Consider the following 17806-nt stretch of genomic DNA (forward strand, 5'->3'; position numbering starts at 1 on the left):
TGGCTGTTTTGTTTAGTGTGGTGTTTTATTTGCTGAAACTGCATACTTTTGCCTAAAAGAGTACCTGAGGGTTTCGAAATAACTGTTTCTTCTCTCTTGCCCATGTTATGTTCATCATTTGTTTTTTGCAGAACATACAGGAAGCTGATAGACAGTTTTATTTCTCTAAAGTTGATCTTTAAGTATTTTGTTGATGTGATCACACACAAACAGTTTTCCTTCATAGTTCAAGTGCAATCCATGATTGATGTAGAGGTTTTGATGCAGCTTACTTATGTCTAGTACTACACGTTTATCACACTCTAGACACAGTTTCTTCATTTTAATATTTGTCTTCTAGACTTCTTTGTTTACACATGAGTTGTAGAGCACATCATGCCTTTGAGGTACTGTGGTAACAACTGTGTTTCGAGATTGATTCATGTCTAGAAATTTGTGTGTTCCGCACACAAACATCTGTTTCCTTTTTAGCTATATTGTTCAATTCCTTTATGCAAATAATAAAGTCACCATCTTGTGTTATTTTCTTTTGAAAATCAGCATCTACAACATGTATGGTTTCTGCTCCAGGTTTCACTACATCAGTCACTGTTATGTCACGATTTTTTTCTCATAAAGTATTAGATCTGCTGTGGCTGTCTGCTAGTAAAAGTACACTACTCTTTTTTTCTTAATGATCTGTGTTTCTTGTTGACATTATTTCTGTAAGGTTCATTCATTTTCAAATCATGATCTTTTGTAGTACAGTCATTATCACAATCGCTTTGCAGAACATAATATTTATTATTATCAGAGAATGTAACTGTTTTTGAAGATTTTTTGTCCTTTATGTGGATAAAACATTACCTTTGTGCATCACTTTTATCCACTCGAATCATTTATCACATCTGTCTTGCGCCTCTTCACTTGGTTTTTGTGTGGATCGTAGGCCCTGGTTTTCTTTCCTCAGTGCATTGATGTCTCTTCTTAAGGAATTGATTGTGAGTTGTAGGACTCAAACCCAGAACCAACCCTTTCACAGGCAATGTTCTTACTGACTGAGCTATCTAGGCATGACTCCAGACTTGTTCTCACAGCTTCAGTTCTTCCAGTACCTCTCACCTACTTTTCAAACTTTAAAGAAGCTCTTCTGCATACTATATGGGACTAGCACTTCTGGAAGAAAAGACAAAGCAGACAAATGACTTAACCACAGCCAAAGGGATTGTTTCCAGAAGTTTCAAAATAGCTTACAACTCTGGTGTAGACATGAAGACTCATTCTGAAACAATTGCCATGGCTGTGGCAAAGCAATTTTCTCCACAGTATCCTTTCTTATAGGAGTGCTAGTCGCACAAGGAATGCCAGAGAACTTCTGTGAAGCTATAAAAAAAGGATAGATGTACTGACAGAATTGAAGTTGTGAAGACAAGTAATGAATCATGCCTGGATACTCAGTCAGTACGAGCATCCCCCACAAAAGGCAACATTCCAGGTTTGAGACCCAGTTTGAAACGCAGTTCTAATCTACCAGGTAATTTTAACTAACTGCACTCTATCCATATGAAGAGCCAATACCAAACTGTGTCTAACTGCAAGTCAACCACTTAGTTGCCCCTAATGCCGTTTGCAACACATCAACAACTCCATCTGTATTCCCCCCTCCCCCAACCACCTCTTCATTTCTCCCCTCTTAATTATAGTTGAGGGGAACTGTTTCTCTAGCCAGAGCTTCATCTCATAATTCCTCTAGTCTAAGCTTTTGCTAGCCCTCTTCCCAATCCTTTGACCTAATCCTCACTGTTTCTCTCTTTTCCTTTCCCACACCATTCATCTCTGTCTGACCGTTCCTTTTTTTTTTTTTTTTGCCATATGTGTATGGCATTGTACATCAGCAGTAGGCTGCATATGTCTGCTGCCAGTCTGAGGTCTCTGCCATGCAGAGTCTTTCCTTTGGCAATTGTGCATTCACACAAGATGATATCACATGTCATGACACTGTGCTGTATTCAAACAGTATGTTTGTACGCTGTTTGTTCCAAGCTCTGTCATAGGGCACCAGTTACAGTTCTGAGCGGCATGTGCACCAGGAAACTAGCAGCTCTACTAGCAAAGAGCAAACACCATCTGCACATCACATGGACAGAAACATACTTCCACTTGCTGGTTACATAAGACTAGGTACAGCTTCCAGCAGGCCAGTTCCAGATTGGGTTCCAATACAGTGCAATGTATTATCCACTCTGCTTTGCACCATCATTGTGCCTATGCTACTCCACACTCTGTGGTCCCTCATTGGGCACTTCCCTCCAGCCATATGGGATGTAGCTTCTTGTTGATCTGTTATCACACCTGTAAACTTTGTGTTTCTTATTTCAGGGGATCACAGATGATCTTTCATTTGCTGTTTTCAAGACAGCCCACTGTGAATTTGTGCAGTTAATAAAGTGTCCTGTATTGCAATGTGTGAGTCATCCTTTAACACAGCAAGCAACCACATAAAAAGTGTGGATAGAAAATGTGCATTTGTGTGTGTGTGTGTGTGTGTGTGTGTGTGTGTGTGTGTGTGTGTGTGTGTGTGTGTGTGTGTGTTTGAGTGTAGGCAAAAAAGTACACTAACTCTAAATCTAGTAATACCTGTAGCCTATTACAGATTTCTGAGCACCACACAACACTTACGGGTGAGTGGTTGCATGTCTGTAGTTTTTGTTGTTGTTGTTGTGGTTGTTAAGCAAATCAGTACCTCTTCACACATTCATAGGAAGTAAATGAGGCTATAACAGGTCACTGCACTCGGATTTCTGTGACAAATTTGTCATATGCCAAACAGGATTGATTTATGCCCAAATACAACTCCAGAAGTTAATTGTGGATGGAGAAACAATACATACATGCCATATTGTTTTGTTATGGAGCACAATGATGTCTGACATAATTAACTAATGCACTATAATCTATCAAAAATTAAAATTAGACTCACCAGAAATGCTGCAGGTGGAATAACAATATTTCCTCCTAGCACATTTTCAGTGTAATCCCTTGTTTCTTCCTGGACCATACTGAATTCAATAGATATTTCACCAGAAACAGTCCCCTAAATGTAACAGAATGCATACATTAAGTTATTGAATAAAAAACAATGCTAAAAGTAAATAGGTTAAAAAACCTGTAGGGAAAAGATGGAGAAGTCTTCTTAATGTCAAAAAGACTCAGTTTTGTTTCTTTACTTCTGTCAGCTATGATTCCTAATATACACTCCTGGAAATTGAAATAAGAACACCGTGAATTCATTGTCCCAGGAAGGGGAAACTTTATTGACACATTCCTGGGGTCAGATACATCACATGATCACACTGACAGAACCACAGGCACATAGACACAGGCAACAGAGCATGCACAATGTCGGCACTAGTACAGTGTATATCCACCTTTCCCAGCAATGCAGGCTGCTATTCTCCCATGGAGACGATCGTAGAGATGCTGGATGTAGTCCTGCGGAACGGCTTGCCATGCCATTTCCACCTGGTGCCTCAGTTGGACCAGCGTTCGTGCTGGACGTGCAGACCGCGTGAGACGACGCTTCATCCAGTCCCAAACATGCTCAATGGGGGACAGATCCGGAGATCTTGCTGGCCAGGGTAGTTGACTTACACCTTCTAGAGCACGTTGGGTGGCACGGGATACATGCGGACGTGCATTGTCCTGTTGGAACAGCAAGTTCCCTTGCCGGTCTAGGAATGGTAGAACGATGGGTTCGATGACAGTTTGGATGTACCGTGCACTATTCAGTGTCCCCTCGACGATCACCAGTGGTGTACGGCCAGTGTAGGAGATCGCTCCCCACACCATGATGCCGGGTGTTGGCCCTGTGTGCCTCGGTCGTATGCAGTCCTGATTGTGGTGCTCACCTGCACGGCGCCAAACACGCATACGACCATCATTGGCACCAAGGCAGAAGCGACTCTCATCGCTGAAGACGACACGTCTCCATTCGTCCCTCCATTCACGCCTGTGGCGCTCACCTGCACGGCGCCAAACACGCATACGACCATCATTGGCACCAAGGCAGAAGCGACTCTCATCGCTGAAGACGACACGTCCCCATTCGTCCCTCCATTCACGCCTGTCGCAACACCACTGGAGGCGGGCTGCACGATGTTGGGGCGTGAGCGGAAGACGGCCTAACGGTGTGCGGGACCGTAGCCCAGCTTCATGGAGACGGTTGCGAATGGTCCTCGCCAATACCCCAGGAGCAACAGTGTCCCTAATTTGCTGGGAAGTGGCGGTGCGGTCCCCTATGGCACTGCATAGGATCCTACGGTCTTGGCGTGCATCCGTGCGTCGCTGCGGTCCGGTCCCAGGTCGACGGGCACGTGCACCTTCCGCCGACCACTGGCGACAACATCGATGTACTGTGGAGACCTCACGCCCCACGTGTTGAGCAATTCGGCGGTACGTCCACCCGGCCTCCCGCATGCCCACTATATGCCCTCGCTCAAAGTCCGTCAACTGCACATACGGTTCACGTCCACGCTGTCGCGGCATGCTACCAGTGTTAAAGACTGCGATGGAGCTCCGTATGCCACGGCAAACTGGCTGACACTGACGGTGGTGGTGCACAAATGCTGCGCAGCTAGCGCCATTCGACGGCCAACACCGCGGTTCCTGGTGTGTCCGCTGTGCCGTGCGTGTGATCATTGCTTGTACAGCCCTCTCGCAGTGTCCGGAGCAAGTATGGTGGGTCTGACACACCGGTGTCAATGTGTTCTTTTTTCCATTTCCAGGAGTGTATATTGCCTATATTGTTATAGAATTTTTTATACATGTATCACAATAAAGGAATTCAGCACTCAAATTTTTATGGATTTGTTGGAAATTTTTGACACCATTACCTACATAGCTATAAATGAAAAACAGGAAAGGAGTGGCATATATAAGGGCATGCAGCACAATGGGTAAAATCACATACAAGCAACAGAAAGCAGTCTGCCAATAGAGTGAGTGGATGCCAGTCGGAAATCAGGCCTATAAGTACATAGTGCCACAGATATCTGTTCATGGTCCAATATTGTTCACCCATTTATAAACAACACTGAAGTCCGTGACTATGTACAGAAAATATGATGCACTGATGGTATGACATTAGTAAATAAAGAAAAAACTTGGTCACTCTTCAAACATGTCACATGCTGTACCTCATAGCACAACGTAACGGATCGTAAGTAATGGGAATTTTTTCATTTCACAGGCTTTTTACATTCAGTTTTCAAATCTTTTTTTTATATTGTTAATACACATATTCCTGATGTATGTCTGCATTTTCAGCTATTTTGAATATTTAGTTTATTGTTGACAGTCGAAAAGGTTATATGTGTTTTTGAATGCTCAGTAAATGTTTACTTTCGAAAAAGATGGATCAATGAACTTGCATTAAGTTTGGTTGAAAATAGGAATAAAGTGCAGCAATGCATTCTAAATGTTGACTGTGGCATTTGACAACTCTACTATGAGTAAGACAAAAGTTTATGAGTAGTATAAACTTTACAAAAAGGATCAAGGAGATGCCTGAGATAGCATCAGCCCTGGATTCCGTAGCCCATCAAGTACTGAAGACAATGTAGAAACTATATGGGAAATGGTTCTGGAAAATCACCATCAGAGAGGTTGCTGATGAGGCAACATATCTTTTTGCTCGTGCCAAGCAAGTTTGGCGTGATAAATGTAGCAGCAAAGCTTGTTCCAAAATTGTTGAATTTCGACCAAAAACAATGTCGCATAAACATCACTCAGGAATTGCTGAATGAAATCAGCATTGATCCAGAACTTCTAAAGAAGGTTATAACAAGTACAAAACATGGGTATATGGCTGTGGCCCAATCATCCCTATGGAAACTGCCTGAAGAGCCGAGTTCGAAAAATATTTGACACATTCCATCACATGTGAAGGTTCTTCTCACTGTTCTCTTTCATTCAAATGGGATATTGTATCATCAGTTCCTGCCTTACGAACATATGGTCAATAAGGAATGCTACCTGGAAGTTATGCACTATTTGCATCAAGCAGTTCAAAGAAAATGACCAGAATTGTAGCAAAAGCACTTGCAGAAATTGCATCGCGATGCTGCTCCCACTCACACATCAGTGCTTGTTCGTGTTGTTTCTGGCAAAAAGTGAAGCCATTATGTTGCCTCTACCACTGTATTCACCCTTGCATCTTCTTTCTGTTTCTGATGTTGAACAGACCCATCAGAAGCTATGATTTTGCCTCTGTTGGTGAGATAAAAACAGAACTGCTGAAGGAGCTGAATAGCAAAATGAAAAGTGTGTTCCAGAAGTGCTTAAAAGATGGAAAAAAGTGCTGGCAGAAGTGTAATATATCTGAGGGGAATTGCTGTGAAGGGGACAAAGTTGATGCTGATGAAAAAACAAAGATTCTTTAAAAAAAAAAAATCCCATTTCTTTTGGTTCACGCCTTGTATAAACAATATCTGCAGTCAGTTAAGCACTGTAATATTTACTATAAAAAAACTCATTCAGTATTCCAACAAAAGCCAACTGTGCATAGTGTGTCACAATTTTTTTGGATCATACTTACAGCATGGAGTAAGATGAAACTCTAGCAGCAGTAATACAAAAATAATGTTTATTTTGCAAGAATGGCTATTAGAAAACAACTGGAATCATACATAAATGCCTTTCAAAATTTAAAAATACTGACATTTTCATTTACATACAGATACAAAACAATAGTGTCATTACTACATTATGAGAAAAACATGCACATGTTTATTCAACTGACAAGAAATAGAGATCAACTGCAATGTATATCAGTGAGACTTAAAAGTCTTCAAAAAGGTATTCAACACACAGATAATGTCTAATAAAGAGATCACAGGGCATTATGAATGAGGTGATATTTTCAAAGATGATTAAATACTGTTTACAGTGATAAGAGTTTTGCTGTGTAAATGATTTTATAAATAAACAAAGTGACATTTTTGTACAGTGTGCCTACCTTAGTGAAAGAGTGAAAACAAGCAAATTAATATGGTACATTATGGCATTAACACCTTAATATGTTGTAATTTTGCTCAAAATTGTTTCCTAACTTTTTAGTTTCTTATGGTGTTGCTGACAGCATTATTCTCAACTGTAAGGTTGGATCCCAATGTCCAACATGCACAATATTTCAGCAAACAATTATGTTGTTATTGTAATGTGTGTTAATGAAGTGACTGCTTCTGTGTGAGCACAAGTCATTTGTCTCTGTGCCACTTTCCTCCTGCCTTCAGAAGTCTGCTGTGGGTGTGATGTTCCTCTGATAAAAATTTGTTCCTGAAGGAAATCTTGTTCATGGTTACTTTGACTTTGTGCAACCCTTCAGTAAGTGCAGGCTAAAGGATTCCATTATCCTAGTGAGCTGTGATGACATTTCTATTTTTACCAGAGCTTCTATGCAGAATCCCTGGAACACATCAGCCAGAAATTTGACTTGAAGAGATGTTTACTTTTTCAGGTATGCTCTGATGTTGATGTAATTTATTTTCAATGTGGCACACCATAAACAGACAGATTAAATACCAATGTGCAACACACTTTCATCAGTTTTGGGTAACTTCTGTGTGGAACTGCTTGAAGAGAAAGCTCTGGAATCAACCTGTTAGGTACTAAAATGTTTGTGACATTCATTGATCGCAAATTTGTCACAAACCTACATGTTAAAGACATCTTAGTTGAATTACTTGAACACATCCCAAGATCAAGTTCACAACGAATGCTGAAGTGGATAGATGATTACTCATTCTAGCAGTTGGCACACTGGGACAAAGCACATAGAAAAATAGGCATACTGAATTGTAATTGCGATCTGACAGCTGTAAGCACCTGCCACACAAAAACAGAATGTCCAAAAACTGGCTGACGTGGCTGGTGCCCTACTTGAGATGGAGAGTTTCACCATGGAACTAGAACATCTGAAATGTTTCCCATAAGAATAATTACACTGGATGATAGATATGGTGAGCACTATCAGTATGGTTGGAGGAAAAAGAAGAGAAATCTGAGAAGATTATAAGTAATACATTACTATTACATACATCTTGGAATTTTAGAGGGGCCTACTTATAGTAGGTAAAGTCGTAATAAGGAACTCATGTCTGTAAGTGTACTATTTGGATGTAAAATATGCTTGAAGACTAGATCAGTTTAAAATCTCCCACATGACAGTACACACATGCTGAAGATAAAGGTTGCTGGACTGTGTGCTCTATAGGAGTCTGTGGCATGAGCAATGTTTGAAGGTACTCATTGTCAGGTTCTCTTTTACATGTCAAATGACATACTCAGAAAAGGAAAATTGTGGCACATCCTTGGAGCACCACTGTCAACCACCCTAGTTGCGAACATACCAGTTTCTCATAGCTGTTGTCATACACAGATGAAAATGGCATGTAATGTCATAATTACAATGGGGGATGACAAAACCGCCTTCTTCTCAATTTGTGTCCATACTGTTACGTGAGAGATTTGAAAGCAATGCAATGTTCAAACATATTTTATATCCAAATGATACATTTCTGGACATTGGTTCCATTTCAAAACCTTATCTATTAATTCCCCTCTACAACCCACAGAAGGCTCTAATAGGAATTGTGAGACACCCTATGTAATGTGGTGGATCAGTGTCTAAGAAAATCTTAAGAATTTTAAAAGAGACACTGAATTAATATTGTTTCCTGACTGTCTACAAAAATACCAGAACTACTTAGTAGTGTCAGTTTCAAACTATGCAAATCTATAAAATGTCAGATCTCATGCCAATTCAGTATGATGTTTTTAGGCAGATGACAGAATATCATTACTTATAAATGAAAAGCAGAGTATTGTGTATAGTCTACAGAGGGTGTCAGTGTTGTTGTGTGTGTGAATATGCCTACTTCTGCTAAAAAATGGGAAGTACTTTAAAGCTAATCAGAATGCTGTTTTCTGTTATGTGATTCTGTGCTCCACAAATCGATCCACTTTAGGTGACTGGTTACCTTTCCATTATTTCACATATTTATACAGTGCTGACTTATTTTGTTAATTTGTTTTTAGCTTACAGTCCCATAATCAGACTTTGACTAACTATCATTGTCAGAGAAGGTCAAATATTCATGAACAATACGGGGAAAAAAATTTTATGCATCAGGAGTAAGGTGTGATGTCAGTTTTGACAGTATTGCAATTAAAAGTGTTGTAGTTAAACTGTAAATAAATGTGAAGGGAACAAACACAGAAAAACATTCATACTAAACTGGAAAAACAGTGTTTATACAAAAATTAAATTAAATTAACACTCCTGATAAAATAAAATTAGTATGTGACAAGTGTACTACAAAACAGCTTGAACAGGTATGACATATGGAACGTGATACAGAAACAGAGTACAAGACAGAAATAACAGTTGTAACAACAGAACATATGGAATACATAGACATTCACAATAACATAAATAAATATCTGCTCCCATGCCCAAAGAGCATTTCAAAGCAGTGTCTGACACAATAAAATTCTTTGTCTCAACCAATAGCAATAACCCTTTCCTTATTGACCACATCTTGAATAGGAAATAAAAATTGAAAATAATATCCCTTCTCTAAGCTCCTTTCTATTGCTTCCAATGTTTGCAAGAAGTGGAGTAAATCCCATACCTAGGACAGGTATGACAGAGGGCAACCCAAACACTGAAATCCTACAACTATTGGTTTTCCTACTATGAGAGGAATGCTACAGCCACTTGTATGTTCAGTATTAGGAGAAATCTCAAGTTCTTGGTTAGACTAAATTATGGTTCAGGTACTTATTTCAAGTGTTCAAACAGCAAATTCCAATCCATCCAATTTTCAAAGCATTTAGTACTTTTCAGCATAACAGTTTGTTCTTATGCCCATCTACAAGTAGTCGCACGTCACCCAGAACAGCCTGTCCACTGTTCAAAAGTGAATAGTTAACAACTAGGTTAGAGGTGCTCTCAATGTTCAGTTCTCATCACAAATATGTATATTCTGTACACTAGCTCTAATTAATGAACACTGTGATTGATTGTTAGAAGTGTGTAACATTATTGTCATCAAAACTAGCTGTTGTTCATGTAAATTAACCACCAAAGTGTAATTATATTTAATGAGTTGATACAGGACTGTGCTAAATGTAAACTGTGTCATTTTTTTAGATAAACATGAACTGTCTATTTTCTGCCACCATTGAAAACTTCACCACTGTGATTGCAAGTATTTATCTGTAAATAGTGTAAAAACTGGCCACCATAGACAATTAGTGAACTGCACAAGGAATAATGTGGGTGCTAATGTCAACTATACTGCTGAGGTCAAGAACATTTTTGAATGCCAGCAGAACATATTTATGTGAACTTTCAGCTTCAAGGTGATCTAGAGGACGTATTATCGAGGAGAGACTGCAAATTACAGGTCAGTTCTGTCACAAGCACTCACCGGCATTGGGAAATAATGAGGGAACACATTTGTAGAATGATTACGGAAAGACAAAGACATGTTTATCGCAGAACTATAAAAGTAGATATGGAACCTATCTCTACAGTTGAGTTTCTGCTTTATCAACTAATTGCTGTGCATGAGGAAAGGGATGAATACAAGGAATGGTGTACATGGTTCCATAATACAGGACTGAACTACACTATGAGACTGACTCAGCTGCTCATCTCAGTATCTTACAGTGTTACTGTTACAATAAGCAAAAGTATTTCATTTTTATGTAAAGGTAATTTGTTTTGGGTGGTATGGCTTAATAAAATGATGGAATATTATATGGTGGTAAAACAGTAAATTGTTGGCTCCTCTGCAAAAGGAGGGCATGGTTGATTTATCCGACATTCTTACTGCTTCCTTTCTTACTATATGCAACTAAGATATCATTATTAGAACTGGTACTTAAGACTATTTTGGTAAACATATGAAACACTGTTTCTTAAAACTCTCATTTTACTACTGAATATTTAACAAGAATGTTGTGTGAAAGCAAGTCAAAATGTACCAATCTATCAGAATGGTAAGTGACTGTCATTAAAAAATCATAACTCACATTGTTTATCAACAAGAATTATGAATTCACTGTAGTATGTTATTTGGTAAGATGTCTGTCTTTAATATACTGTGATTCTTTACTGTCCAAGAGGTATGTACAGAAGATTTGTTGCTTGGAGTGAGGTACCAATTATCTCCAAAAGACGTTCAGTAGATATGCACTTCAATTATACTCTGTAATCATCATTCATATATGTTCTTCTAGGATAACAGGCTTTAGTAATTTGAAGTCCTATGTGACAATATTGTGCTGAAAAAGTCTACACTTCAGAAGAAGTACTAAGTGAAATTACTTTCGGTATATAATTGAAATCAGCTTCTGATGCACACATTCATTAATTCAATCACAAATTAGCCTTGATTAATATATTTGCACCCTAAAACATGATATATTTTTTTTAATTCAAGTTATTAAACCAAATTTATTTGGTGGTGCTTACATTACACCAAAACATTGAGAGAGTTTTGCATTACACACAACAAATGAAAGTTACATACATTTTTGTATTCTGGCTTTATGAAGTGAAAAGGAACATTTTAATAATACAACATGTACTACGCTATAAATTATTCACTGTAAGTTTTAATAATTAATTTCTGTAAAGTCTGAAACATACCTCTAGAGTTGAAATAACTGGCCATTCTTCCGAATGGTCCCATTGACAAATTGGAGATATAAATGGTGTGCCTGCCGATACTGGTAATGGTACAGGTGGATATATTTCTGCTACCTTAGGATCTAGCCCACACAGATACAATCTACAGCAGTGAATGAAAATTAAAAAGCATTTGTCAATAACAATAATGTACTTTACTTTTCTTATGAATACAGGTCACGTATTTATCATGATGGCATAAAGAAATATTGCAAACCAAACGTACAGACCTCTGGTTACTCTAGTCATTAGGATCAAAGTTCCATTATGATAATGAGCTAATACTTGAATATGAACGTGCATAACCAATTCAATGCGTGATGTCATCCCAACACCACACACACAAGGGCTAACATTTGGCGTTTAAATTTAGGTTCATAGAAATTAGGTAAAATTTCTTTTGAATACACTGTACATCTAGGCACTTTCTTGTTTCACAATGGGAACTGTACAGACGAAAAGTAATGAACTTTAATTTTTTAAAAGATATCATTATCATTTTTACTTTAAAGTTATCCTTTTCAAATTAGTTCCCTTAGGCGGCTATATATCAGTAGATGTGTCATTTCCAGTCTTTTATTACACTCCTTGGATATTAGTTAGGCAGTTTCATGTTCTGTGGATCACATGCAATATAAATTGTAATGATATGAAACAAGTAATCTTACATTCAAAACACAAATTAATTTGTAAATATGAATGCATGCTAAACATTTATAAGCTAGGTTGTGGTCTTATTATTATTATTATTATTATTATTACCACTATTTATCAGTACCTACCCACCACCTTTTACACATTACAATAATAAAAATTCATCTACAGAAGGAGTTTTTAGGGAGATACCTTTTCAGTTTGTTTTCAAGTTTTACTTTACTGTCTGTAAGACATTTCATATCTCTGTGTAAGTGATCAAAAGATTTAGTTGCAGCATTGTGCTCCCATTTTTGTGCTAAAGGCAACCTAAATGTGAAGTGATGAAACTAATTTTTTCTTGTGGTATTGCAATTATGTATATCATCATTCATTGTGAACTGCAGAGGATTATTTACAACAAACCCGATGAGCAAATAAATACACTGTGAAGTAGTAGTCAAAATGCTCAAATCCTTAAACAGATGTCAACAAGATGATGGTAGGTGAACACCCTCACATTATTCTTACAATACGTTTTTGAGCAATGATGACTTTCTTTCTTAAAGATGAATTACAGCACACCATTATTTCATATGACATTACTGAATGAAAATATGCAAAGTATTTTAACTTATTGATTTGTCTTCAGCCAAGATCTGTAACGATTATAAGTGCAAATGTTGCTGGACTTAGTTGCCTTAGGAGTTTCAAAATGTGCTTTTTCCAGTTTAAATTCTCATCAGTATGGACACACAAAATTTTGAAGTTTCCACACTAGTTATTATTTCCTCACCATGTGTTATACTCAAGAGTGTTGTAGAACCTCTAGATGTCATAGAGCTGATTATGTTGCATCTTTTTAAAACTGAGAGTGATGCTATTTTCAGAAAACCAGTCATGAAAATATTGTTTACCCTTTTTTCTGCTGCTTTATATATGGTAGGACTGATTACAATAGTAGTGCCACCCGCAAAAAAGAACTGACTCTATCTGTTGTTTATTAGATAGAAGATCGTTTACATATATGAGGGAAAATAGCAGACCTAAGATTGAGCCTTGGGGAACCCCATATACAATTTCTTACTAGTCAAATCAAATCAGATCAGACCAAATCAAATCAACCATGGGTAGCAAAAGCTTGAAAATTTGTGTGTGTATTTGTGTGGTTTTTATTCTATCAACATACCAGCGCTTTCTTGTTTGGTACCAAACGAATTACTGCTTTCTGACATAATGTGCATGGTCTTTGATTTTTTAATACGTTTACTTAATAATTTTGACAAGTTTTTGTGGTGTGCAACTACTGCAGGATCTCTATTTGTTCCTGTCAACAGATTCCTTTTTCCTTTCTCAGGATACCAGCTGGTTATAATAATTAACTGATGGTGTTCCAAGTGCTGCAGTGGCGGCTGTATACATCACAAGATGCACAAACATCATAGGTATGTTGATTAGTCAGTGTGCTCATGGAATATGCTGCAAAAAATAATAGTTCCACTTTCTGCCACCAGGTGAAATTATGGCTCTGCATGCAGTGAGAATGTGAAATGTTTCCTGTTTTGACATCAATATGCTATTTGTCACTTGGCAAAGTGCGTGGACTTCTTTTGTGAATTGACTGTAGGAGTAAAGTGTTAAGAGGATTAAAGCTTTCTGTATGAAACACAATTGCTACTGAGAAGACAGACCATGTACTGCTGGTAAATTTGCTTTATCAGCAGGCAGCAACAGTAGTGCTGTATTGTGGGAATATCACTGACAGAAACAGCTGCAAAGAGGCCCCATGTTAATGAATGGCTTAAAGAATATGATCAAGAAATTTGAAGAAACAGGTGAATTAGGTGATGCAGCAGAGACAAGGAGGTGGCCCATTCCCATGTGGGTTGTTGATGAAGTTGCTGTAGCTACAGCTGACCACACAGTACATGCCTTAAATTCTGCAACCAGTGCTCGAGCTGTGTCATAGCAATTCTCTCTCCCCTGATCAACCTATCGAAACACTTTGCATTAAATTTTACACTGGTATTCCTACAAGATTCAGAATGTGCACCAAATGAAGCTCTTTGCTTTTGGCATGCCTCGGAATGGATGACATACATTTGGGGGAAGATTCTTTGGATAGTTGAGGCACATTTTACACTGCATGGTGCTATGAAAGCACAGAACTGTCGCTTAGGGGATTCTAATTCATAACATGTTGCCCAGGAAAATCCATTGCACTCAGCTTCTGTGACTGTCTGGTGTGGTTTCACAATCAACTTCATTCTTGTTCCATTTTTCTTTGAGGAGACGACATATTGTTGACCTGTTACGTGTACAGTGATATCAGGACATTATAGGGACCTCCTTGTACAAAATTTAATTCCAGCTTTGCAAGAACGCAACTGTGTTCACAACACTATTAACTGTGTTCACAACACTATTTTCATGCAAGATTGGGTGACATGGAACGCCGGGGTGGCTGAGCGGTTCTAGGCGCTACAGTCTGGGACCGCACGACTGCTACGGTCGCAGGTTCGAATCCTGCCTCGGGCATGGATGTGTGTGATGTCTTTAGGTTAGTTAGGTTTAAGTAATTCTAAGTTCTATGGGACTGATGACCTTAGAAGTTAAGTCCCATAGTGCTCAGAGCCATTTGAACCAATTGACATGATAAGTCGGTCTTTCCAGCTGAAAGATCTGCTTCAAGAAACCTTCAGTAACAATTTTATCATCACTAACCAGTTTCAAGGTGTGTGACCTTCCAGATCCCATGACTTATCCATGTGACTTCTGGCTGTGGGGATGCTGAAAGATCACTTCTGTCAGGAATATATCTGGACTCCTCCTGATCTGAATAATAGCACATGATGCCATATAGCTTTGATTACACTGGATACATAGCAAGCAACTGTTGATTATGTTGTGTTACAGATGCAGCATGTTGCTGAGTCAGGAGACCACACTGGAGACTTATTGTAACTTGTGACCATATCCTAATAAATTCATTAGGGCAGTGTGGTAAAATGTGAGTGCCTTTGCTAACAACATCATATCGCCTGCAGTGCCTCTCCTGGGCTCGTGACCATAATAGTTGGTCCCTAGATGACTGGAAAACTGTGGCCTGATCACATGAGTCCCAATATTAGTTGGTGAGAGCTGATGGAAGGTTCGAGTGTGGCACAAACTCCACAAAGCCATGGACCTAAGATGACAACAAGGAACTGTGCAAGCTGGTGGTGGCTCAAAATGGTGTGGGGTGTGTTTACACGGTATGGACTGGATCCTCTGGTCCAACTGAACTGACCACTGATTGGAAATCATTATGTTTGGCTCCTTGGAGATCATTTGCAGACATACAATGATGGAATTTTGATGGAAGACAATGCACCATGTCACTGGGCCATAACCATTTGCAACTGGTTTGGAGAACATTCTCATGTATCCCATTGAATATTTATGGAATTAAATTCAGAGGTCAGTTCATGCACAAAATCCTCCACTAGCAACACTTCTGCAGGTATGGACAGCTATAGAGACCTCATGGCTCAAAATTTCTGCATGGGACTTCCAACAGAGTCCTACTTTCTTTATTCACTCATGTTAGAAAGTTAATTGCTGAGATCATATTGTAGGCTCCATATAAGGTTTCCAGATCATTTTTCCTATCAGAGTCTTTTAGAAAATGTAAACTGAAATCATCACAGATTATTAACTGCATGCTGCCATCTGACACGTAGCATAGTAATGAATTGCAATTCCTCATAAATAGTTCGGAATTTCCCCGAGGTTATCTGTATACAGTTACAATTGAAAACAAACTATTTTTCAGTATTAATTCACATACACACATTTCTGTGTGCTGATCACTACAAAAACTACTTGTGTCAGTGATTTTGATCTTGCGTTCTGTCTAAATATATGTAACAAAAAATGGTTCAAATGGCTGTAAGCACAATGGGACTTAACATCTGAGGTCATCAGTCCGCTAGACTTAGAGCTACTTAAACCTAACTAACCTACGGACATCACATATCCGAGGCAGGATTCGAACCTGTGACCATAGTAGCAGCGCGGTCCCAGATTGAAGTGCCTAGTACCACTCAGCCACAACAGCCGGCTGTATGTAACAACCCTTTCCTTCTCCATACTAGTTCTACATGAGTCAGATGGTAGAGTGTAATCTTTTATATTTAACTTTGCTGACTTTGTGGTTATGTGGTGCTCAGACAAGCACAGGAAGTCCATCTTCTGAGAGCTCTCTAAAATTTCTAGATAGACAATCCCACTAATATTCTGATGAAATAAGCTAACCTTACTTTTTTTATGAATTGTCAAACATTCTGTGGTGTTCTTCTGATAAGTTAACTTCTTTCACAACATGGTGCCTGAATCCAGATTCTGACCTGAGAAAGATGCCTCTCTGACACCAGTAATCAGAGGGATCATCAGCAAAAAGGTGATATCTTTTCAGTGGTTTTTTGATCTTGCATAACATAAGTTCTTTTTGAAATATTCACATTCTCTCAAAAATAGTGTGATAACATGAAAACAGTCTGGGTCTTTTTTATTCTGTAAAGAAAGTAAATCCACACATTGTTATGGTTGCTTTCCTTTCCAGTTGCCAGGTTTTTTCCCCACATATGTGTCTTTCTTCCTCTATCTTTTCGGAGCTCTCTAAATTTTTTAATATCTTTTCTTAGTAATTTTAAGTAGTTTGTGTATTGTGTCTGTCCTCACATATTCCAGTTTCAAGGCCATTCAACTGAGATATTGTATAACACTAATAAACATGTGTTATCACCATAACAAATCATTCTTTGATCACATTACATCTGTCTACCATTACCTCTTAGATTTGGTCTTCTTTTGAAATGCTGCAATGTCTCAGGCAGGGAATTTATTTTGTCTGTTGTGAATCTGTCCCAATCCCTCCCATCTTTATCTATGAAGGAGAATCCTCTCACTAACACCCCCCTCCCTCCCACTTGCTACTCACTGTAACACATTTGTGTTATGCGAATGGTATAGCCTCTAACTTCTCCTCCACCATTCCATAATCAACATACTTTTAAAATAGCTCACGCATTGAAGGCTGCCACAGCACAACAGATACTTAACTAGTTCATGTTTTATCCTTTTACTTTCTAATCCGTCTCATTCCACATTCTTAACCATGCCAGTAATATTACTACAGTGCTTGTAATTTCACTGGATGAAAAAATACTTAAAATTGTTAGAAATGCTTGTAGTGATTAAAATTAACAAACTTTTCAAATGAAAATCAAGTCATGGTTGGGATGAAATGAAAGAAATTGTCTCTAAGCTGGTTATCACCACAGGGGATAAAATTTGTACAATGGTAGAGTTTTTATACTAACTGATTTCACAGTGCTGTAAGTATATCGGCAATGCACCCAATTACAAAAAAATATTACAGTGTGGTAGATACTT

At 38.4% G+C, this 17806-nt stretch overlaps 1 protein-coding gene across 1 annotated transcript in view; it reads right to left on the reverse strand.

Moving 5' to 3' along the window:
* Positions 1-17806, reverse strand: part of LOC126262867 (fatty acid synthase-like) — a 379208-nt gene that overhangs the window by 178718 nt on the left and 182684 nt on the right. Inside the window, exons 14-15 of the mRNA XM_049959735.1 lie at positions 11699-11840; positions 2960-3073 (exon numbers count right to left, since the gene is read on the reverse strand). Of these exons, the coding sequence (XP_049815692.1) occupies positions 2960-3073; positions 11699-11840 (256 nt within the window). The remainder of the gene's footprint in view (positions 1-2959; positions 3074-11698; positions 11841-17806) is intronic.

This window comes from Schistocerca nitens, chromosome 6, assembly GCF_023898315.1.
Source record: "Schistocerca nitens isolate TAMUIC-IGC-003100 chromosome 6, iqSchNite1.1, whole genome shotgun sequence".
In the NCBI taxonomy this organism is placed as follows: domain Eukaryota; kingdom Metazoa; phylum Arthropoda; class Insecta; order Orthoptera; family Acrididae; genus Schistocerca; species Schistocerca nitens.